The following is a 25,000-nucleotide window of genomic DNA, read 5'->3' on the forward strand; positions in this document are numbered from 1 at the left end:
CAAGGTATTGCCGTGCATTTACTACTGAATGTAAGGCTTTTATTTTGCTTCTCTTCTTTGAACAGTCTTACTGTCACAGGCACCTCTGTGCAGCACAAACAGTGTGTCGACAGGAAAAAATGGCAAAAACCAAGATGGGTTTTTCTCAAACTTCAAACAAAAATCACAGATTTTGACATTTGGAAAGATTGCGGATTCTTTGTAAACAGTCACATACTGTAGGACAGTGCTTTACTGCAAGTGCATTATTTATTGTGTATGTACTTTTTGAGTATACGGCGGCAGCAAGAAGGTTGGTGATTGTTTTCCCTGGTGGTCCAGGAAAGCCTTAAAAGAGAGAGTAATATCCTGCTAAACAGTCTCCTGAAATTGGGCAGCACTGCTGGGTAATGCAGCCTGTTCCCTGTGTGTTCACAGTTTAATGGTCCACACATGTGAAACGTATCCTGAGAGAACAGCTCTCAGTCCACATGGGGATTCATTCATTTAGTTTTTGTCTTGTCAGAGCAGCTTGCTGCTGGGGCTACCGCGCCGTGACCATCCACAGGCCTAGTGCCACGTTGGCTGCCAGCAGGGCGCTGCCCGCCAGCAGCAGGAAGAAACCAATCAGCTCCCGCTTTTGACGGTCTACTACCACGGTAACCAGCGTGGCCTCCAGCAGTGCGTTCAGCATCCACTGACCGTCGAGAGCGAAGCACGGCACAGAGTTGACCACTGCCAGTGCACCGGAGAGGGACACCACATATCTGATAGACAGGAGGATTAAGGACAACACTACATCACATCTCCTCATGACTCATCCGTCCTTTAAACATGAAAGGATACTTGCAAAAGGTCTCCAAGAAGACAGGTAGATCCAAGTGGAGGAAACCAAAACGGGGGACAAAGTTGGTCAGACTCACTGGGAAAGACAAAACACGGGAGGTGTTACAGTCTCACTGCAAATATTCATACAAACACATCATTATACACAGATCTGATCCGTTCAGTCTTAGATAGCAGCAGACACAACAAGCCTCCTCCTGCACATTTATTACACATCCCTTGAATACTGATGAGTCAGCTCAACACTGTAAACATCAATTATGTGAATATCACAGATACAAGCTCACGCCTCCTTCAAGGGTGGGACTCATCCAAAAAGTATCTTGTTTCAGCTGAAATTACAAGCTTTAATATTTACAAATAAGGAATAATGGCAATATTGTAACTTAATAGAAAAAATTAAACAGGAAGAAGGGAGGGGAACAAAGCAGCACAACATCCTGTGACATACCGGCGTACTGAAGGTGCGGCGGATACCCCACAAACAGCATGTGCGTGTTGGGCGGGTGTGTGACACGGATGAAGCGAGTCTGGTTCTCCAGAGACGGAGTGACGCAAATGCTGGCGGCGGCAGCGGCAGGCGAGGCGCAGTCATCGTCGGTACGACACACTCGCGTTCCCGTCACCATCTTACGCACCGGCATGCAGGCGTACTGCAGCCACAGGGTCACAGAAGGAAGTGTTAGATTAGAGTGTATTTATAGTTAACTCTTCCTGGTGTTGGCTTTCCTGTGCGTATATCCCTTTGTCCCTTGACGATTGGTCATATCTTGTATACAATGTCACGTATCTTGATTGGTGATAGAGCATTTCTAATGTCGCATTTCTGACAGTCTGTGAAAATAAGTCAGACTTGCACAAAATGGGCGACTGTGATATTGTGGAGGTAGTGCACTTTTATAAGTTAATCAAGAATCTAATGGAGTGTTCACACTGAATGCGAGGCAAATTTTTTTAAGGCAAATACACAAATACACAAATTCCCATGTTTAAGTTTTTCAACTGATATGAGAAAATTCATACTCCATTCAGAAAATTGTTGAAAAGTTGTTGTGGTCTTTCAGAGGGACCTGACAAAGCATCAATTAAAACTTTTTACAGAACAGCATCAAAATGTTGTCATTGCTGCATCCTTTTGACTCGACTGTAATTAGTGAGTTCTGGCGTAAAATCATCCCAGGCTCTTTTTCGGCAAATACACTTATCAAATAAGCCAATTGGAGACATCCCGGAGATTCGCTAACAGCCAAATGCGGTTAACATTGATTAGCCCAGGGCAGCCCGGTGAAGGCATTAAAAAATATTTTTTTAACCCCTAAGAGTCCCTACATATTAACCAAAGCACCGATGGGCTCCTTCCTTTTGGATTGACTTTGCTTATTGACTTGAATGGACTTAACTATGAGAGGAGCTGGTACAGGGGCCAGCAGGTAAGTCTTTAAAACACTCTTTTAATAAACTGCAGGTTCACTAACTATATGGTTTGGTGTTATTTTGAGCAGTATTAGTGGTTAAAAAAGCTGTTTTAATGCCTTCACCATGTGGCCCCAAACTAATCAATGTTTGCCACATTCGGCTGTTAGCGACTGTTAGTGACTGTCCAGGATTTCTCCGTTAAAATTGGTTACACAATAAAAATTGTCTTGATGGCTTATTTGATGAGCGTTTTGCCAAAAATAGCCTGGGATGATTTTACGCCAGAATTTCCCTTGAAATCGCTGCAAAAGCTCTTATTTTGGGTCCATGCTGCTGTAGTAGCGACAGTCATCCAGACACAGTTCCTGGAAAAGGAAATTCATCGAGCTTCAGATGATGTTATGACCCCAGAGGTGCCGGCGTGTTGGTTTTGGGGGCTTAGACGACAGGAACAAAGCAGTGACTGTGGGTTTTTTTCATCCATGATAGATGATGGAAAGAAAAGGTGAAAATTTGCTTCCCCTTACTGGTTACAACATTTTATAGAAGGACACTGGTTTTTATTTTTCGTCCAGTATTGATATTCTCTTTTTATCTTTTAACACTGTTGTCTTTTGTGTGCATTAAACTCCTGGAGTAAAACAAAGTTGGAATAAAAGGAAGTGAATTGAATAAAGGAAGAAATATAAATATCCTCAACTGTCTGGTTGGAAACCTGATCACATGGTGAAGCTGTCGCAAAAAGACCCAGCTCGTGTGTGTGTGTGTGTGTGTGTGTGTGTGTGTGTGTGTGTGTGTGTGTGTGTGTGTGTGTGTGTGTGTGTGTGTCACCTCTCTCTCTCTGCCGGTCTTGCCCTGTGGCTTCATGTAAGAGAAGCAGAGGTCTGTCAGACTGTTGTTGCTGCAGCAGTCCATCGTTCCATCTAAACGTTTGTAAGCTGGAACAGAAAGAAGAAAAGGTTTGATTTTTGTGTCACACGGTTGGTTTGTTTTCACTCTCAGTGGAGTAAATCTATTCACATAAACTAGCTTGACGGTTTACATATTAATATGCACATTAGCAAAGTTCATTGGGAAGAGAGCATGTTTCAGTAAGAAAAGACACCAAATCTCTAAATTCAGCACTCTCTGTGGTGAAGTTTGATGTTTTATATGACTATTGTCATCTTTAATTCTGCCCTCTGGTGAAAAAGGAAATTACAACTTCAAGAGACAGCTATTTTCAGGATCAGTTAATATGCAAATTATTATTTTGACAAGTTACTAAAAACAGTGAAAAGGTGCCTTCAATTTGCTTGTTTTGAACGACCGACCAACCAAAGGATTTATATTGACAGTCAAGAAAGAAGAGAATATTTTGCGTATTTGCAAGGAAAATTAGTGAAAGGATGAATTGATGATGAAAAAAAAGTTGCAGATTAATGGTCTGCTTTTGCAGCTCTAGATGCATTGATGGTCTTTTGATAAAGACATTGAGATTTTTGGCTTTTCTCGCTTAAGTATGCGTGTGCCACTGGAATAGTTAGAGACCACAGAGAAGCAACTGGAACTCTGATTGGCCAGCTGTTGAGCTCTGACCTCACACAGCGAACAGCTGGCCAATCGTGGCTCCCGCTGCTGCTCTGTGGGTTTGACCTGATTCAATTTTTTAAGGCGGCACACTGCGGTGAGCACAAAATATAAATGTTAAAGCAGGAGACAAATGATTTGGTTACATTTACAGTTACGGCTGATAATAATTAAAGAGTGAAAAAAAAAAATCTTCCAAATACACTTGTCTTGTTTATACTTTGGGGTCCCTCACTGTACATACGACACACTCACCTCGTCCATGCGCCCAGCTGGGCTGCAGGCTGGTGCTGGGGACACAGTATCCAGACTGTGGGGTGTGAGAGAGGTGAGACAAGCAGCTGCTCCAGTCCTCCACTCCCCTGACTGGACAGTCCTCCAGCCCCGTCACTATGTCCCCGACTGACAGACCTCGGGGGCCGTCAGCCGCAGAGCCCTGGTCAAAAGACACAGGAAGATATTTTTGAAAAAAGAAGCATAGTTTGATGGTTTTATGTCTTGCAATAGTTGGGAAAATCTGGCTGGAGAAGTGATTGACAAATACATTTGCCATCACCAACTCCTTGCGAAGAGTCCTTGAGCAATAACATCAAACCTCTTCAGCAGCCAACAGTGTCTGTGTGAATCCCTGTTTGAATGATGCAAAAAATAATTCATGCCCTGCCAACTACGTGCTTTGTAGAAAAACATCCTGTGGCCAGTTTTCTGTCACATTTGTTAAGTTATATTGTGGAATGAAAATGTACTCTGTAATGGATTCTTCTGTGTTTTTTTCTATGTATAGAAATAGACTTAGAAATGCCCTACTGTCAAAAACAATTTATTCAGAAAAACCCCTAGAAACTGTTGTTTATGATGTAAACCACTTCTGGGTTGATTTCTATTTTTAAATATAATTCTACACTTATTTCATATGAACGTTTTGAACACAAGTTTTATATTTCTTATTGTGATTTGTATGTATGCGTGTGAAACAAATCAATAAATAAAGTATATATATATATTACTGTGACATTGGTAAACATGCTATAGTGATGATATCCATCAAGGAGTATTCCGTTTTGTTGCACAAAGGTCAGTCTGAAAATAAAATGTCCCCCTGTGTAACTCATGGATTTGCACAAACAAAAAAACAAAAACAAAAAAAAAAGGATACACAGTAAGTAAGAAAACCTATAGTATAGGTACTTAGTGGAGAAGGGGTAGGACTTAATAAGCTAATGCTTCTTCCTACTCCTTTTCAAACATACAAAGGGTTTTAATGACTAGTGCTTCAAGTGTAATATACTTTTCACATGTTTGAAATAAAGCATTCATTCATTCATTCACATTAAAACGGGCTGACTGACCTGGACGACCTCGGTGACCAGCGCCCCGCCGCCGGTGGAGTACATGGGGAACAGAAAGAGCGGCAACAGGAAGAGGAAGGCTAATGCTGCCACACACAGCACAAAGTTGTGCCACACTCCTACAGAAAGAATACAGAAATATTTCAACTTTTACTTACTTTTAAAAAGACTAATAGGAAAGATTATTATTTCTGAACTTTTTTGGATTTTGTATCTACAGTAGCTGGAGTTGAAGGAGCAAAGTTTAAGTTTACATACGGATAACTGAAGCCACTCTTTCCCCTCTTTAAAGCCACCAGACCTTATTGACAAAAACAGTAATTTTACCTCAAAGAACACAGGAGATGCTAGTCTATCGCTGCCTCAATTGGTTATTTTGTTTGTGCTATTCGGTGAAGAAATGACAAAACAAACAGTCTCACCAACCAACCAGCCGATTGAGTAGTAGTAGACGAGCAACTGACGTGTTCTGACTGTTTAAGCCAATGGAGTCCGGTGGCTCTGACAAGAGCATAGATAAAATCAAACTATCCGTTTAAATGAATAGTTTGGCTATTTTGGAGTGGGTTTGCATGAAGGTACCTATCAATAGTCGGTGTGTTACCTACAGTAGACAAAGAAGCTAAGAATGTACTGCTGTGCACGGGCGCAGCTAAACGTTAGTGAGTAAGTTTCCTCTCTCTCTTTTGGCTGTTCAGTCTCCCAAGAGTCTCCAACAGTATTGTCGTTGCTGTCATAACTTATACACATATTCTCTTGTATCCGTTTTTTCCATAAGCCGTGGCCTCAAACAGGTGTGACTCTGAGAAAATCAGTGCTGTCTGGCAGCAAGGTAAAATAATCTAGATACAGTATAGCGTACACTTAACCTGACATTGATTCTTTTAGGTAGGTCTTCTTTAAAGTAACTACAATAAGTTTAGTCCCCGTCCACTGCAGCTTCTGTGACGGGACTAACTAGACAAGTACCTCATACAAGCCCACTTCAAAAAGACAAAGTACATAGGGCCACACAGAGGACATAAACGTCTCAAATATGACCTTGAAAATTGTACAGATGATGAACCTGATCAAGTTAAGAGATACTGCATGTTGGAACAACCCTTCGGCAGGTTCTCCACGTATTCGGAGTGTAGGATGTCGTGGCACAACAGTGACCGCTGCTCACTAAAAATAGCAAGTCTATACCATTTTAATTATGCAAGAAGACAGTCGGTCTGCCAAAACCACATGAGGAAAGGTTTTATTGCTTGGTGAGGTCAAGGCACAAGCATGGATGACAGCAGCTTCAAGCGACAGGAGACGCAAAGTCTGTGTGTAATATCCATATTGACTCTCTACAGTAAACAATCTACTAAAGTTGCATCACCTATCTCTACAGCGATAAATAATAAACATGTTATGAGAGAGACCCCCCCCCGCCCCGCGTACACAGAGATCTGCGCTGGAGAGAGAGAGAGAGAGAGAGAGAGAGAGAGAGAGAGAGAGAGAGAGAGAGAGAGAGAGAGAGAGAGAGAGAGAGAAAGAGAAAGAGTGAGAAGAGAGAGAGAGAGACTGAAAAATAAACACAGCATGCCGTTATGTCACCACCACCCCCTGATGGGAGGAGCATCCTCCTCTCTCCCTCTCTGGTGCGTCATATGACTTGATTGGACGTCTCATTTCGCTGCCTGCAGAGTTATTTTCTTGTCACATTAAGCAAAAGAAAAGCCTGGAGGAACATGTAACTAGTTAAAGATACAGATGGTTTTACAGTAGCTCGTCGCCGCCCTCTAAAGGCCCCAAACAGCAAAGAGAGAGTACCACTTAGTAATTTGGCATAGTCGTTAAAACGTCATGCTCTTACACACTTTTGACAGCTGACATCAGCCTCTGCGGGGGAGTTTAGAGTCTCTAAATCATCCTGACATCCATTTCCCTCTTTTTACATGAATCCCTGACAAATAAACTGACAAGGTGCATAAAACATGTCAGGTTTACAGAGACTGAAGTGGTAATTACTCCATCATAATACCAGGGATTGTCATTTCCAAACAGAGCTTTACTGATGCTACGTATCATCAACAGTTGTATGAATATATAAACCTGGCATGTTTGTATGTAAGACATAGGGGTGTTGCAATTACAATTAAAAAAATCCATCAAAATTAGTTTTCACTTTCAATCATTAAAATCATAAGCAGGATCCATGATTTCCCCATTTGAAACACATTATTTAAATTTGACCATATGGCCTAAGTGTGGTACGTTCCGCCAAAACATATGTTTATCACAATTGAGACTATGTAGCCTAAATGTTTTTAAAGACCTGGAAAGTGAATAAAAGCATAAACCAACCTTTATTAATCAAGACTCAATAATCTAACAATGGCATAGCTGTCAGTGCTGAAAAAAATTAATGTTTCCAATTTGTTTCCAAGTAATCATCTCATCTCATCTTCAGCCTCTTATCCGGGGTCGGGTCGCGGGGGCAGCAGCTTTAGCAGGGGACCCCAAACTTCCCTTTCCCGGGCCACATTAACCAGCTCTAACTTGGGGATCCCGAGACGTTCCCCAGCCAGTGTGGAGATCTAATCTCTCCACCTAGTCCTGGTTCTTCCCCGAGGCCTCCTCCCAGCTGGACATGCCTGGATTCAGGGGCCCAGGGTTCATCCTTACTAGATGCCCGAACCACCTCAACTGGCTCCTTTCAACGCAAAGGAGCAGCGGCTCTACTCCGAGTTCCTCACGGATGGCTGAACTTCTCCCCTATCTCTAAGGGAGACTTCAGCCTCCAAGTAATCATGTTTTACCTATTTAGTTATAGTATTTGTTATAAAGTCTTAAAGGTTGGATATGGAGAATGAGCAGAACAGCCCCATCTAGTGTCTCAAGATCATAGTCACAACAACAAAAAATAATTCCAGCGGTCAGTCAGCAGTCTGGACGTCTTTCTTTGAGTGCTGTGGAATCCATTAGCTAGCTCTCAACTCAAAATGATTCCTGTTTCTGTAGCAACAACAGACAAACCTGGCAACCTGCAACTCTCAATGCTATTGGCTGCTACAATGGAAACAGAATGTGACAGAAAGTCATTGTCAAACCTGTCAAAAAATATTATAGCAATAATTTCATTCTGTACCCCTCAAAATGCCCTGTGGTTGTATTATATATTTTAAAAATATAGCGTTTAATAAAGATTCTGCATACTCAACCTTAATATTTTCCTTTTTGTATTTGTATGGTCATTTTTGCAGTACTTTGTTTTATTTTTTATTTCTTCTTTATCCGTTCATGTATGTATGTGAGGACCTTTTTGGGAATGAACCCCATTCTGATTCAGAGAAAGAGACACCTGTCCCTTTTCTCTCGCTGCTTTTTTAACTCTTGATTGTTGCGTTTATATAATATTGCTTTTGCAGTCGTGTGAATCATATGAGAATACTTTTACTGCTGCTTTCTAATCAAAAACATTCTTCTCGACCAGACTGCACTGAAAAAATAATCAGCCTTTAACTGACACCAGTCACATTCACCAGCTCCACCGATCAATTCATTAAAATCTAATTTCCTTAATTGCAGAGAGAAAGGATTTGATGTGAAGCAGCTGTTCGGAAATAAATGACCTCAGCGTGACCTTCTCTGCAAATGAGCATTAACAAAATGCTTGTAATCATTGTGATTAATAGCTGTGATCACATTAGCCGGCACAATAATCATTCCTGCCAAAACATGTCTGAATAAAAAAGGAGTCTTACCGGCACAGAAGATACGGAGCTGCTGAGTGGGAGAAATTATGTTGAGGTGTGCGGTGAAGAGGTCCACGAACGCACCGGGATACACCACAAACACAAACATGCCGAAGCCATTTACTCGCACTTGCTCCCTGTAGGGGCAGAAAAAAGTTGCACATTAACAGAGTTTCAAAAGAGAAAGACACAGAATAGTTCTGCCAAAGTTAGAGCAGTTTTATTTCATAATAGAGACTTTTGTTTATAACAGTAGCTCATTAAGTAACAACTATTTAATGGGTCAGTACAGCTTTTTAAAATTATAATTTAAGCTCTTTCAAGGTGCCTCAACCAAACATTTTCACACTCTTGAAGCCGTTATCATCAAAACCATATCATAAAATGAAAACTGTAAACCAGGTTAAAAAGTAGCCCCATTTATAATCTTAAATTCAATATAAAATATTGAATACCTGTTAACCCCTTTGTGTATTGACTCACATTGGTCACCTCTCATTTTCTCTATCTTAATTAAGGATGCGTGATTGGATGCTCTTCTTCTTGCTGGTTGTCATGGCAACATATTGTGTTATGGAACTGTATCTATGCGTGTATGTGTGTGTTTTTTACCTCAATGCTGCCACAGCGTGGCCCACCTCATGTATTACTCCACTAACCAGCAGGGCGCTGAAGAAGTAGGCCAGCTGACTGGTGGGCAGGTTGACACCAGGCACCTAAAGACCACAAAAGGAAAACCAACACGCGACTGTGACTGATGCAGAAACACAACATGAACTCTAACAGTCATCTGCAGGGTGACAAATCAACTTGTGTCGGGGATGGAACTGATTTCTATGGGTATTTTAACTCCCTTGTTGGGGAAAATTTCATTAAACTTGGATGCAATATATCTGCGCTGCACGGTTGGCAAATAAACACTCTTTTTTTGTTTCCTTCTTCAAATGAATTGTATCATGTTTTGCTGAAGCTGTGGTTTTCTGTGTGCTCTGCATTTTCCTGCTCTGCCGGCTGTGTGGTGCATTAGCTCCGGGAACGCTGGCTTATAAATGGCCAACTAATAGCTTCCCATGAATCACCTACAGCAGTCCACTGGGGAATGTGCTCACATTAATGCACGACTACCTGACACCTCAATGAATAAAGTGGACAGGAGAAAATTGCTCAACAAGAGCCCTTCTCATAATTGGGGGCTTTTTGCCCCCTTATTTGAATATCACAGGCTTAGTTTGAACTTTCAAGGACATTTATGCTCTGAGCTCCAGTTCATCTCTGACACTGTAGGCTGGAAAGAGATAAACAACGCTTTACAGACATAAGCAGTCCAGTGTGTACTTACCACCACCTGCAGAGCCTGCTGACCTCCCATCCGAGGGTTGTTTGTGGTCATCTGTGCGAGCGTCTGCTGCAGCGTCTTTGTCAGCAGCACCACCGATCCCACCATGGCAACTATGCCAAACACCAGACCACTGTTGAACCTGGAGGCATCAAATTGATAAAATAGAGCAATCATTTCCATTTGGTCGTACTTTGTGTCCCTATATACAGTACATTAAACTTGTATCTGTAAACCGAGGTGGAGCAAAGGCCCCTACCCTACTTTCCACGGTGCCCTTGCTCGAACTTCACCCATCTCTGGCCTTTTGATTTAAAACTACACAGCTGTAAAGTTTTCTGACCATCTTTCACTCACAAAGTGAAAACAAGACCAGCGTCACGATCGCTGCTGCTAATAAAAGCGCAGCCACATGGTAAAGGTTGTGTCTGGCCCACTTGTAAATGATGAGATGCACAAAAATCATGCCTGCAGCAAACATTATGTGAAATTTGGTGTTTGATAGTGATATTTGGCCACTAATAATAGGCCATAGGAGAATGAAAATGAACGTTTTTAAAAGCTCTGACAGTTAAATGCCAAATAACCTTGAGTGAAACTGGAACGCACTTTATTTACGACTGGGTACCAATAAATTACTGCAAATACTTTGGCCTTGATACAGGATTCAGAACAATATTTATATCAACATATTTATTTCAATAAAGAAAGACCTTTTTTTTATTTTGAAAAATCTAGTTCAATCTACGTATTATATGCTATTTATTTCTGTCTTTTATTTCCTTCATTTTGTTTGTATTAATTTGCATCTTTATCTTACAAATGTATATTTTTTTGTATATTTTCTATTCTCAATGGGTTTTTACACTCTTAGCTCATGTATTCTCTTCATCTTCTATGATATCCTTCTTGTATGTTGTTTTATTCTCTTGTAAAGCACTTTATGATCAGAAAATGTGCGTTATGCTACATCAGCAATAATCAATGAGCACAGAAAAGATGGCATTTACCTTAAGTAGTTCAGGTTCAGAGTAGTTTCTTAGTTTTAAATAAATAAGTCCTCACCACAGGTACTGAGCTCGGGGGTTGATGCGGGCACAGTACGCAAACAGCCGGTTGAACATGGTGGTCTGCCATCTCACGTGGAAAGGAGACAACATCAGCCCTCGACTGGCCAACCAGGACTCATAGCTGATCCGGTGTGTCGCCGACGACTGCAGGGGTCGATGGAAAAGTGGGGGAAAAAAGTTATCTCAGAGTGCAGAAAGCAATACAAATATTAATATCATCTCTGGTTATCATGATGCACAATTGAGTTCTCTAAATCAATAATAACAAGAACATACTAACTCAAATTTCTTAGATATTCGGATGTGGAAAATTTTCAGGGAATATCATTTTGAGATTGTGGTTTTCTTTTTGTATCATAGTCAGCGTATGGCTGGGGGAAAAATCTGAGTTATGATTTCTTAAAAACGGTTAGGTTCATTATGCACTAAAGTTCTTAATAAAATAAATAAGAAAATAAGCGGTACTTTTCATTTGTCATGTATTTAATTCACAAAATAGGCTGTATTTCTTTATTTATTGAATTATTAGAAAACATGTTAAAATGTGATATATGTCATTACGAAATAACCTACATCAGGAATACGAGGGGAAAAAAATCCATTTCACATTTCATCTATTATCCAATGATTACTGGTTATAATTTCAATTTCAGATATCCCAAATGAAAAAAATACATTCCAGATATCCATAATGTAATTTTGACTATTCAAAATACATTCTGACAAATAAAAAATGTCATTACGGATCATTTTAATTTTGCAATTTTACTAGTAAGAATTACATTACAGATATGCAGAAATGTTCATTCTAGATATCGAAAATATAAATGTGGATATCTAGAGATGAAAGCCCAATACACACGAATGCGAAAGGTGACGTCACTGTCGTGGATATCTATTCAATACAATTCAATTCGATTTTATTTATAGTGCCAAATCATAACAAAAGTTATCTCAGGACACTTTACAGAGTAGGTATAGACCACACTCTATGACTGATTTATGATTTACATAGACCCAACAGATGTATCTGAAATGACAATTGTACACAGAACGTCATTGTGGTATCTGAAATCATCATTCTGCCTGGGAAGAATTCCATTGGGACTCGGAGAAAAGGACTCATTCCTTCACGAATGCGTCGTTAGCCGGCAGCTGTTTGTCAACACCCCAAAACAAGCAGATGGATTCACCTTTAGCAGTGTGTCGGCGAGGTAAACAGCACACCACACTCCCATCACACACACCAGCAGAGGAACGGGGATCATGCTGCCGCAGGGGACGCTCCGTCTGCCCGCTCTTTATCACACAACTAGCCGCAGTTACACATGTGTAACACAACACAAAAATGTTAACATTTTACATGAAATATGAAGGAAAGACAGGTTTGTTTTGGAGAGATGCTCTGAATAGAATGGAGCCGTCAGCACTGGGCTACAAACTTCCGGGTAGCTTCTTCTTCTTTTTTTTTTTAAGATCAACCAAACGACGCGCTACCGCCGCCACGTGTTGACCTCGAGAACTGCTCCTTTCACCGTGGATTTACCATGGACTAGCTATGGAAATTACCCGTGGAATGACTTCTCGCATCAAAGGTTCAACTCGGATTTGAATATTTCTACCTTTTATCCTTTTTTTCTCTTGTAGATTAACTGAAACGTTTGGAGATGCTTTTCAGTATTGGATGACTCTTGTTATTATCGATTTAGAGAACTCAATTGTGCATCATGATAACCAAGTGTTATTATATCATATAAATAAGTCATAGAGTGTGGTCTTTACCTACTCTGTAAAGTGTCCTGAGATAACTTTTATTATGATTTGGCACCATAAATAAAATTGAATTGAATTGAAATTATTTTGGGTTTTGACTTGAAAATATAAAGTTTGGTCTCAAACTGGAGGACAAAATAAGTGGAAAAGTAGGAACAATCTCAATATTTTGGCAAAATACTTCATACTCAAATGTTGCTTCTCATGTCATCTCATCTCATCTTCAACCTCTTATCCGGGGTCGGGTCGCGGGGACAGCAGCTCTAGCAGGGGACCCCAAACTTCCCTTTCCCGGGCCACATTAACCAGCTCCAACTGGGGGCTCCCGAGGCGTTCCCAGGCCAGTGTGGAGATATAATCTCTCCACCTGGTCCTAGGTCTTCCCTGAGGCTTCTTCCCAGCTGGACGTGCCTGAAACACCTCCCTAGGGAGGTGCCCAGGGTTCATCCTTACTAGATGCCCGAACCACCTCAACTGGCTCTACGCCTCGATATCCTGTCCTTGAAAATCACAAACAGGATTGGTGACAAAACGCAACCCTGGCGGAGGCAAACCTCCACCGGGAACAAATCTAACTCACTGCCGAGGATCCGGACACAGCTCTCTCTTTGGGTGTACAGAGATTGGATGGCCCATAGAAGTGAACCCCTCACCCCATACTCCCGCAGCACCTCCGACGGTATCACAGTAAAATTGCAAAAAAGCCTTTTTGTATGAAACATTTGTATGAATATATCTGTGTACCCTATTTCCTTACATCATTTGACTGATTTTTAATTTAATTTTATTTCAGTGTTTTATTTTATTTTGATTTATTTATTAATATTATTACTATTTAGCTTTGTCTAGTAATGTATTTATTTACTTATTTTCTTTGTCTGTTGTTGATGTGACTCACTCTGTTGTTTCTATTGTATATAACTATAACTTGTATAATCTTAAATATGATGTTTGCTTTTTTGATTGTGGAGTAAAAAATAAAAAATACAAACCGTGGAGTTTGGAATTTCAAGGTTTTCCCGTACCTCACATCTGTGTGATGTAGCCTGCATAAATAAGTAAATTTAAATAAATACATACATTGATAAATACATACAATTTGATTAACACTTTCAAATTAAAAATGAAAAAAGATAAAAGGGAAAATTAAGTAGGAAAGTCAATAAATACGAAATAAATAAGTTAATTAAAACAGAAATATCAAATTATTTGTAATATTATTTATTTAAATTATTTAATGGCATATTCATTTATTTATCAAATATTTTTTTATTTTTGCAGCTTCAGTTTTCCATAGTGCATAAAATCAGTAAAGCTTCATCCACAATCAGCTTGTGGAAGGAAAACCACAATGAAGTTATCAACTTAACTTAACTTAACATTGAGAATTAAATGTATTTTTGACAACATTTGAAATAAATGCTACATGTTCCCAAGGGTAAGAATTAATGAGGACAAGAAGTCCTTCATTAAAAAAAGAAAAAAGGAAATTTGAACATCTTCGTTTCTTATCTAATGTTGCATTAATTATCTTCTTAAAGAAGCTTATTGGTTCTTCATGTCGTTGGAACAGCTGTAAACCACAATAACTTCAATGCAAAAAAAATTAAATGCACAGAGGTAATTAATAAATCTAAATGTAGGCCTTTATGTTTGACTGCTGGAGTCTTGTCTTTTATTTTAAATCTGACTCCAACATCTTTTATTTGGATTATTTAATTCTAAACACCTTTCTGTCTTCATCTGAATTTCTTTCAATTCAGAAGAAACTACGATTTCTGGTGAAACTTATAAACTCATGCTTTGGGTTCAGCAGAAACCAACATTGGCGTAAACGTATGTGCCCCGTCACCATGACACTGTGACACCCAGGTGGGTCAGTGTTAAAACTGGCAGTTTGAAGACACATTGGGTTTCTATGAAATATCGTAATCAGCGACTGGCAGACATCCTGATCATAACCACAAATAAACACACTGGCATGACATGCAATTTTATATTGCTGCATTGTACTTAGTCGTCATTTGTTCTCATGTTAGTGTTTCTTATGTGTTTTAATTTACAGTATGTTCATAAATGTCCTCTCTGTACATGTTTCATTTATATTTATCATGGATTTTATAATTGATCAATGCATGCTTTCTACTCCTCATCTTCCTGACATCATGGCATATTTTGTTTCCAAGACAAAAGTTTACTTTGTTATTCATTTTTTACTCTTCCGTTAAAAATAAACAAAAATAAACAAAAAGGCATATCTTTGCAACTTGACTTTACCAGGAGAACCTGAAGGCAGCACTAGCCCTGACAATGGAGCACAGAATAATTGATCAGGGTTTGCAGAGCTGCTCCGCTGAGCTGCAGCAGTAAAATAAATAAATAAATAAATAAATAAAGTAGGGGTCTGGATATCAGATTGCATCCTACCAAAAGGCCAGGAGGGTAAAAGGACACCAATAGATTTCAATGGTCTGACTCTGATGTAACGAGGAAACAAGCTCCCAGTCTGACTCATTAAGCCATAAATGTGAGCGAGGGAAGATAAAAGTGCCTGTGGATAATGAAGCCTTGTGTGCTAATGCACTTCACATCCATATTTCCAATTCAGTGTCACACCATCTTATCAGCATACATGTTTTATTCACACTACAAATGTTCGGAAGTCACTTTTTTCAGTGTCCATGTCCTGGCAGCGGTGTTCGTGTCCCAGAAGTACTTAGCCAAAGCACAACCTTTTTTCAGTCATGACCAGGTCGGTTTGATACCTAACCCTAACTGTCACCTTTTGTTTCCTAAACTTAACTATTGTGGTCCACTTCCTGTCACCGTTTCATGGAGTTAAATAGACATAGTTATATTTCATAAGATATCACACGGATCCGTTGATGGGAATATAATATATAATATAAAGGGGAACTTTTCAACCTGGGTGTATCTCTGTATAAGTGACAAATGGCAACAACTTTTCTTTGAAACTGGTCCAGTATTGAGTGCGAGCGCTGGAGCCTGACCGCTGTGAACAAGGCTGCAAAGTAATTAAAGGGGGCACCTGCTCAGATTGTTATTATAAGAGTCAACTTATCATTATCCATGCCATTAATAACAATCTGAGTCTGTCAGTGGCAACAACACACTTTTAGAGGATGTATATTGTCCGTGCACAGGTGCCCCGTTCGATTGCCGCCCAGTTGGCATCAACCAGGCTGCAGCGCTCGTGCCCAATAGCAGACCAATTTAAAAAACAGTTGTTGCCATTAGTCACTTACACAGTAGTAGGTTTAGAACGGAGTCGTAAAAAAGAACACTGAAATGTTAACTTTATTTCAACGTTGACCAAATTCCTACACAGACCGAAGGCGGGATAAAACGAGAATGCACACAGCCCACATCTGCGAGTAACCAGCTCAAAGACATATAGGCACAGATCAGCCACATCTCAATGTTTCTGTGGTTTGCAGAAACATTCAGTGCCAACATTTTTTTCTGGCGACCAGCCGACATCATCCTGAGGAAATGCACCCATTTAATCTAATGCTTGATCAGCCACAGACCCACGTGCAGAGTTGCTTCAATTCAATTAAATTAAATTAAATTCAATTCAATTCAATTCAGTTCAATTCAATTCAATTCAATTCAATTCAATTCAATTCAGTTTTATTTATAGTGTCAAATCATAACAAAAGTTATCTCAGGACACTTTACAGAGTAGGTAAAGACCACACTCTATGATTTATTTATGATTTACATAGACCCAACAAATCCCCCCGTGTAGTACAGAGGCAACAAAAAACCCCAGGAACGTGGGACAGACCCAGGTCTATGGAGGACGGACATCTGTCTTGATCGATCTCAATCTCTTCAGATTATTGCAATTTAAATTTCAGCTTGTATACCTTCATATGCTGAAAGTGTTACTGCACAACTTCAGCTGCCTGGAATCAATAACAGGACATTCAACTGTGGCCCGTTGTTAAATACAATAAACACATTCAGTGATGATAATAAGTTAGGGTTGACCTCAGGACCAGTGCACTGTATGTGTGTGTGTGTGTGTGTGTGTGTGTGTGTGTGTGTGTGTGTGTGTGTGTGTGTGTGTGTGTGTGTGTGTGTGTGTGTGTGTGTGTGTGTGTGTGTATTGTATTTGCATAGTCTGAAATATATAACAAGCCTACTGTTTAACTTTGTTCATTTTACTACCTGGACACACAGTGGATTAGTTTCATAGGATCACTGTGGTTTGATGCCCTTAAGGTGGACAACTCCATTTGAGAAAAATCCTACAAGTAACTTGTAGGGGAAAAGACACACTCCAAAATACTTCAAATATGTAGAAACAGGTGAGGAAACGCGTCTATATACAGAAACACACACACACACACACAGACGCAGGCTGGATACTCATTCTACTTCTCTCATGATGGGTCGAATTCCTCTCAGGGAGGAGTTTTGTTCCTCTCCGCGCCAATCAGGACGAGTGGAAACAGGTCAGGTAGCTCAAGAGGACCTCAGAGAGAGCGCAGGCAGGGTAGAGCAGCGAGGCACACCAGGAGGTAAGAGAGCACACACACACACACACACACACACACACACACACACACACACACACACACACACACACACACACCTTTAACAGTTCCCCTGTGAGCCTGTGGATGTACATCGGCGTATAGATGTAGATACCAGCATAACCACTTCTGTGTGTATGAGTGTGCGTTCATGTTTGAGTCAGTGTCAGAGCAGAAATAGGCCAGTGCCATTTTAGTCACTAAGATTAGGAGGGATGTTTTGAGGACTCAATTGTCAGGGTTTGATGAGTACGCAGCAAAAGAAATGACCATACATTCATTGTAAACATTTCTGAATAGCATACTAGCAGAAAGTTATGTGTTTCATGCTTAAATGTTCCATTTGTTCTCTGGATGAAGTTTGGTCCTGCAGTGAAAGTATTTTCCTCACTGGAAAATGTCACTGTAATTAAAGTGCGTAACGTAAACATATTTTCATTGTCATTATAAAGATGTGTGAATATTATATGAGTGGACAGTTTTTACAAGTTCCATTTTTTGAATGAAGTTTTAAATTTAAATTGTCATGTGGAACTTTATAATGTAATTTCAGCTTGAAAACCTTTAAAATATGTTAAAATCAAGCCCCATACTTGTCATTGTTGACTTTTGAGAGTACCATAATAACAGACAACTATGTGTCTAAGTGTCTCATGCCTAATGACTTCATTTTTAAATGGAGTTTGGTCCTGTAGTTACATTATTTTTATATTTATATTTTACTTTAATTGCAGCTTGAAAACATTAATAATATGTTATGTTTTTGAGTGCTTTATGCTCAAATGTTCCATTTTTTTATTGAAGTTTGGTCCTGCAGTTAAATTATTTCCCTCAGTGGAAAAGTTACTGTAATTAAAGCTTGAAAATAGTCGGAAAACTTTAAAACCATACTTGTTACAAACATCTGTGATGTATAAGAAAACGGTGTTTCATGAATAAATGTTCTATTTTCTGAATAAAGACTCGTCTTACAGATAAACTATCTTAGACATTGGACTGGATTCGTTTTAACTCTAGATTAAAAATCTTAGAAGAGGTTAAAAGTAAAAAGATCCAAGTGCTCTATGCTACTGTTTGACAATGTTTTGGTCCGTCACTCTGCGTGTCCATGCGGGTCTAAGAGTGTGTGTGGATAGAAAGCAGGTCCCTTCTGTGTATCACTCTTCTATTTATAGTAAGAACAAATCCCAGATATGAGAGGAATCCTTCCACCACTTAGGAGGCAGGGAGAGGGAGAGAGAGAGGGAGAGAGAGAGGGAGAGAGAGAGAGAGAGAGAGAGAGAGAGAGAGATAGAGAGAGAGAGAGAGAGAGAGAGAGAGAGAGCATGAGGGCGGAGAGAAGGGGGGAAGGAGAAAGAAAGAGATGGAGAGTAGAGAGGAAACAAGTGTGTGACAGATGGATAGTAAGTGTCATTGATCAAGAGAGACAAGTGTTAAAGATCAAGAATTAGACGATACAGTGTTGTGCCATTAAAAGGTAAGTTAGCTTTGTGTGTGTTGGAATGGATAGGACATTATTGTTATATTAATTTGGCATTTTGTAGTTTTAAGAAGGAACAGCGTGAAAGTTTCCAAAACCTGCAGTTTTCTCACTCAGTGTTTAGCAGTGGAGAAATTAAGTTGAGCTCTTATTTGGGTTTGTTTTTGATGAAACAAATCACTAATTTATTCCTACTTGTACAAAAAGTAGCGTACAACAATAATAGCTTGGTACATATTTTAGTAATTTCTAACATGTCCTTCCATGCCCAATGATAAGCATACTCTTTAAACATATAGTGTCATATTTTGGGAAAGATGCTTCGAGAATGACACTAATCTTGCATATGCTAAATATGAAGCTATGAAGCCAGGAGATTATCGGCTTCATTTAACAAATGCTTGGCTAGCTCTTTGCCCCTCCTTCCAGTTTTTATGCTAAGCTAAGCTAATCAGCTGCTGGTTGTATCTCAATATTTAACACACAGATATGACAGTGGTTTCTAAAATATTAAGCTTCACAAAATGATGGACTATTCCTTTAAAATTACAAATTAATTGTATTTCTTTTTTCTTTCTTTTTTTTTTCCATAAATTGTTTCTAAAGATGGATAGCTTGGCAGCTCCCTAAAAGTGAAGCTAGGTGGTACGACAAGGTCACAGATAATTTTCTTGAAAAGGAACGAAGGGTAGAATTTACATATAAACAAACAAACAAACACATTTATGGTGTAGGCTGGAATAATGAGCTTCCCCTCCTTGAAAGACCAGCAGCCGCCACTGCTGTATTTACACTGTCTGAAACACTTTTAGCTGCTGTTTAGTGCTTGGCTTATGAGAAAATGATGGCAGTCTATTGTTGAGCCTGCATGGGACATAAGAAGTGAACGTTTTGGGGTTGGTAGGCCCTCCAGACATCTAGGGTTAGTGCCAGACAAGTGATTTTTTTTCACACTGTCCTCATCATTAGAATGTATCCTCTAGGGATCATGATTATCTGTAGTGATCCATCATCCAATAGTTGGATATTTATTTAGATAAAATGAGATTTCATTCTGAACCAAGACTGTCAACCTCATGGTGGCTACTGCAAAAACACAATATCACCAGCCTTATCATGCCTTGCCTTATCATTATTAACAAAGTAAAATTAATCATGTCCTTTAGTCATTCTTCTCTGCGTGCAGTTGGAGCTCTCTAAACATGTACACATTGTGTACCTCAACAACGTATTCTCAAACACAGGTTCACATGATATCTTATGAAAAGTTATGCACAACAATTCGTGTGATATCTTACAAAATATGAGGTTATGTTTAAGCAACAAAAGGCGACAGTTAGGGCAGTTAAGGTTAGGGAGGGTGATGCTAATTGGTTCAGATTAGAAAAAATGTTGTGGTTGATTTTATACTAAATCACCTGATGTCCTTCTTTGCCTCGGATTTAATTTGTACAGTAATAAATATGTGGAGTACACATGAATTACAGTGCATTACTTTTATATTGTTACATGCACGAACAGTGAACAAGAACAGCTTGACTTTAAACGGCTGTTTTGTAAAGTGTCTGCACAGAGCTTTTGATGTTTGAAGATTTGAATAATTTAAAGTATGAGGAATAATTGCACCTGTGGTTATGAGCGTGTGTGTCTCCCATGCAGTCTGTGGGAAAGCGAAAGGGACTAGTGAGGCTTTGCAGCATGGCGTCAGGGGGCAGCTGCTACTCTTGGCCGACATAAATATGATCCCGTTGTGTAAGCATGTGTGTGTGTGTGTGTGTGTGTGTGTATGTGTGTGTGTCTGTCTGTGACTGTGTACTTTGGGGTGTCCATGATTTTGCTCTCATGTCAAGGACAGCAAAGCTCTTACTGTATGTTGCTGCACAAACAGCACCCTAGTGACCGTATCTAAGGGCTGCCATTGAACGCAGCAGCAGCAGCAGCAGGACTGGGACTCACTCTGTTTCTTAGGGTCCTCTCTTCTCTGAGCCACTCGTAGATAAGACAAACAGATCATGGAAACTTCTATGATTAGGAATCAATCTGTGAAACAGCAAAAGGCGAGAGAGGAAGTAGAAACAGAAACCGATGAAGCAGGGAACAAAGTGTTGAATAATTTGTTTTTTGTTTTTTTGCTGATTCTAGCAGGATTGTTGGCCTACATTTTACCATTTTAACACTGAAGATAATCTAGATTTAATTATGTTAGGGAGTTACCTCAGCAGGAACCTACAGAATTTAGACTACAGGGAAACATCAAAAACAAACAAAAAAGCTTGTGTTTTTCCATGGCACATTATGTACTTTACATGATGGCAGATTTCCCCCTCATCATACTTAGTCATTTCTGAAACAATGGGACCTTGAATTCAAACAGAAGTGGACAAAATCAGATTTCTCATTTCTAGCTGGGAACCCTTGATTTTGCCGAAAAGACAACTATTGCTGGCAACATTAGCTCCATTATGAGAAGCTCCAACTTTAGGTTTAGGTTACAAAGTACCTTTGATTAAGGTTAGTGATAGCTTGTGGTTTCAGTTATAACTCTCCCTAATCTTAAATGAATATGCTAAACTTTAAAGGTCCCACGTTGTAAAAAGTGAGATTTCCAGGTCTTTTTTTTACGTTATTAAAAAGCATGGTTGTATGATTACTGTGAAAGTATCGAAGCGCTCAATCCACAGAGAAATGCACACAGCGTGTATTCAGAAACTGTGACTTAAATGAGCCATCAGGATTTCCTGTATGGCTGTGATGTCACAACTTTACTATATATATGTAGAAACTGCTACTACTGTACAGTACTGTAACAGTCATTCACCTGTTGCAATGATGCTGCAGAGACGCAGAGAGTGCACATGCAGAAGACCCATAAACGCTGACCAAGCAGAGCAGACTGGCCTTTTTCAGGACGAGAGTCTTAAAGAGACAGGCGCTAAAACGGAGCGTTTCAGACAGTAAACACAAAATTATTCAGACAGAGAGTATGAGAATAGTAATGTGTTTCTGAACATTAGAGCATTTTTAAAATGTTCTAGTAGAAACCAAAAATCCAAGTATGAACCTGGAAATGAGCAGAATAGTTGACCTTTAACATAATATAACATGTAATTTATCCCAGAATGAGACACGGTTTGTCGAGATTTCAATTAAAGCTAGTGCGATTAAGAAACTCATTGGAAGACTGTCACTACGCTTCCTGCTCTGTAAAACAAATTCCCTCATCCTGCCATTTATCACTATGCTCCATTCAAAGGTTCTCTCTCACACACTTGCTGAAATCGAGGCACTGTTGCACTTTTATTTTGACATTCCCCGCTGACTCCTTCTCATGAATGATTCAGAGAACAGTTCCTCTACCTGCTTCTCTCTGTAAGAGTCGCTAAGCAACTGAAATGCTATCCCGGCCCTATAAAACCTCCAAACAGAGTCCCAATGCCTGCAACACACACACGCACACACACACGCACACGCACACGCACACGCACACGCACACGCACACGCACACGCACACACACACACACACACACACACACACTACAGCTGAATGTCTGTGATCTGTGCTTCCTCCAGGTCAGTGGACTTACCAGGGGGGATTATGTCCAAATCTTCGTCCAACGTTAAGGCCCTTCAGGTAAAATATTTTTATCTTTGTGCACAATAGGGTGTGGATGAGTGTACAAATTTATTTAAAAACATCATAAGTTCTGTCGACAACAAGAAATCAAGACTACAGCAAGAATAAAATTGGATAAAATCTTCAATAAAAAAGCATAATAACTTTTTATCCTGTTAAAAAAATAAGGATGACAAGTGTTTCCACATTGAAGTATTTATTGGCAAAGGCAAATACAGAGTTCAGACTGTGCATAATACAGTATCAAGGCTTTGTTAGTGCAGAGTTGTAGCGAGGCAAAGGATGAAGAGTTGAGTCTGTAATATTGTGTTTGCGAATGGGTCTGTATTTGTATGGTAATGGCTTTGTGCGTGCATGTCAGAGAGGGTTTCTTCCATCTCTATCTCTCTCTCTCTCTCTCTCTCTCTCTTCTCATTGTGCTCGTTTTCATGTCTAACCATGGGATAGTCATCTGGACAAGAGGACCTTTTAAACACCAGAACAGTACAAACATGAAGTTCTTCGTCTCAGCACTCCACCACCAGTTTAAATTATTCACAAACGAGAACAGAAGTACAGATTTACATTTTACATTATTTGAATCAGCATTAAAAACATATAGGATATTTATTATCTATTTTATCTTTCAACATTTTCAAAAGCATACCATATATTTCCAGACAGCTATAAGCTTCCATTTAAACAATACAGTATGACAATAAATCATTATTGTTTCAGGTTATGCAGCTGCAAGCGGGAACTGGTTGTTTGTGTGTTTAATGGAGCTGCTGAACTCAATATGTAAGATCCTTTAAAAACGCAAACAATGTAAATATTTTCATGATCACATTACTATGTCAATGAGGGCCACTTGTTTGTATTGTGGCTTTGAATTTCTGATAATGTAATGGTTGTAAAAGAACCAAAACAGCAACAAATGTCTGCAATTTGCAATTTGCTTTTTGTATAGAAATCTGTCTGGAAAGCAGGAAAGAAGTTGAAACACTGTTGTCATGCTTCTGAAAATGGTTGGGAGTATTGTGAATTATTTCTGACTTGTGGTTAGAGAGCTAAACTTGCACATACACCAGCCGGGTCCTTTTAACATAGAGCCTGTGCATAACAATTAAACTTGTCTGATGGCCCTATAGACCCTCTTTTTCTAAACTGGATGCCCTGTGATTTATACCCAACAACTATATAAAAAATAAAACAATCATCAAATAGGGTTGGGTCGCTGCCATAATGGCTATTAGAGTTGATAAATGTACTCTGCCAAAGAGTCAAATCAAAGTCCGTCAGAATTTTATTTGAGGAGAAAAGAAGTGCAAGTGATAGGACATTTCTCTGATCAATAAACAGAAATGTTTAGCTTGCAGCAGGGGGGCTGTTTTAACATCAAGGACAAATCTAGCATTGACTGAAAGACACCTCCTCCCCCTGAACTACAGTTTTCAGTCTCCCATATTCTGTAGTTCTGTAGTAGAAGTTCTCATTTCTCAAGAGGCCGGCTTTAAAGAAATAGCCCCCCTTGTCAACCATGTCACTCAAAACTTCTGTAAAGTATGTTGGATTGATAAACAAGCAACCACTTTTGCTCTGTACTTCCATCTCAGCCTCCTCCCAGATTAATAGTCAGTGCCGTCTTTTTATAGTTACAGAAGGAGAGCAATAAAAAGATCCATTACATTTCCTACAAACAGCTTCTGCTGCGCAATAAAACCATATTGTGTCCAAATGCTTCCACTGAGGTCCCAAAGTCCAGTATTTACCTCTCTAATACATAAATAGTTCACTAACACTTCAACTCTCAACTTTATTTGTCCCTGAAGGAAAATTGGCAAAACAGTAATTTGACCTTGCAGTTAAATTGTGTCACTATGGTGTCTTTAAAGGGGTTAGGAACAAAACTAACAAACAAATTATAACCGATCCAGGCAGCAGTAAAATTACTGTTATGTCAATGCAGTCTGGTGGCTTTGACAGAGCATAGATAACGGCTTTACGTATATTTAAACACGACGAGGTGAAGTGGTGAAAATATTCTAAACATAGTGCACACTCAAACTGATATTGATTTTTTTTAAGTGGGCCTTTTTTAGATGGCTAAAATACCTTTAGTGGCTGCCCCCATCCACAGCAGTACATTCATTATCTCGTACAACCCCTCTCAAAAAGAACTATGCCTCCAACAGAGACTAAAAGCATATCAGCATATCTCTGCTTCATTCTTTCTTTAGATACGTGTCCTCTAACTTCATAGTGCAATGCCGTAC

General features: G+C 39.5%; 2 protein-coding genes across 3 annotated transcripts in view; one reads left to right on the top strand and one right to left on the bottom strand.

Annotated features, from left to right (window-relative positions):
* mbtps2 (membrane-bound transcription factor peptidase, site 2) overlaps positions 1-12,690 on the bottom strand; it is a 12,917-nt gene extending 227 nt beyond the window's left edge. Inside the window, exons 1-11 of the mRNA XM_083936181.1 lie at positions 12,487-12,690; positions 11,289-11,437; positions 10,227-10,365; positions 9,500-9,603; positions 8,897-9,024; positions 5,160-5,278; positions 4,066-4,246; positions 3,073-3,179; positions 1,277-1,478; positions 826-901; positions 1-746 (exon numbers count right to left, since the gene is read on the bottom strand). The exon at positions 1-746 is cut by the window's left edge and continues 227 nt beyond it. Of these exons, the coding sequence (XP_083792307.1) occupies positions 524-746; positions 826-901; positions 1,277-1,478; positions 3,073-3,179; positions 4,066-4,246; positions 5,160-5,278; positions 8,897-9,024; positions 9,500-9,603; positions 10,227-10,365; positions 11,289-11,437; positions 12,487-12,561 (1,503 nt within the window). The 5' untranslated portion in view covers positions 12,562-12,690 and the 3' untranslated portion in view covers positions 1-523. The remainder of the gene's footprint in view (positions 747-825; positions 902-1,276; positions 1,479-3,072; positions 3,180-4,065; positions 4,247-5,159; positions 5,279-8,896; positions 9,025-9,499; positions 9,604-10,226; positions 10,366-11,288; positions 11,438-12,486) is intronic.
* A 4,878-nt stretch (positions 12,691-17,568) lies between these two features.
* The window catches only part of smpx (small muscle protein X-linked), a 17,396-nt gene continuing 9,964 nt past the window's right edge, over positions 17,569-25,000 (top strand). Inside the window, exons 1-2 of one of the 2 annotated variants that reach the window (XM_083936012.1) lie at positions 17,569-17,616; positions 22,682-22,742. In XM_083936012.1, the coding sequence (XP_083792138.1) occupies positions 22,707-22,742 (36 nt within the window). In that variant the 5' untranslated portion in view covers positions 17,569-17,616; positions 22,682-22,706. Of the gene's footprint in view, positions 17,617-18,971; positions 19,109-22,681; positions 22,743-25,000 lie in introns of those variants that run through there. The other variant, XM_083936013.1, reaches the window with a different exon arrangement.

The sequence above is a fragment of the Echiichthys vipera genome, assembly GCF_963691815.1.
Source record: "Echiichthys vipera genome assembly, chromosome: 21".
Taxonomy (NCBI): Eukaryota; Metazoa; Chordata; class Actinopteri; order Perciformes; family Trachinidae; genus Echiichthys; species Echiichthys vipera.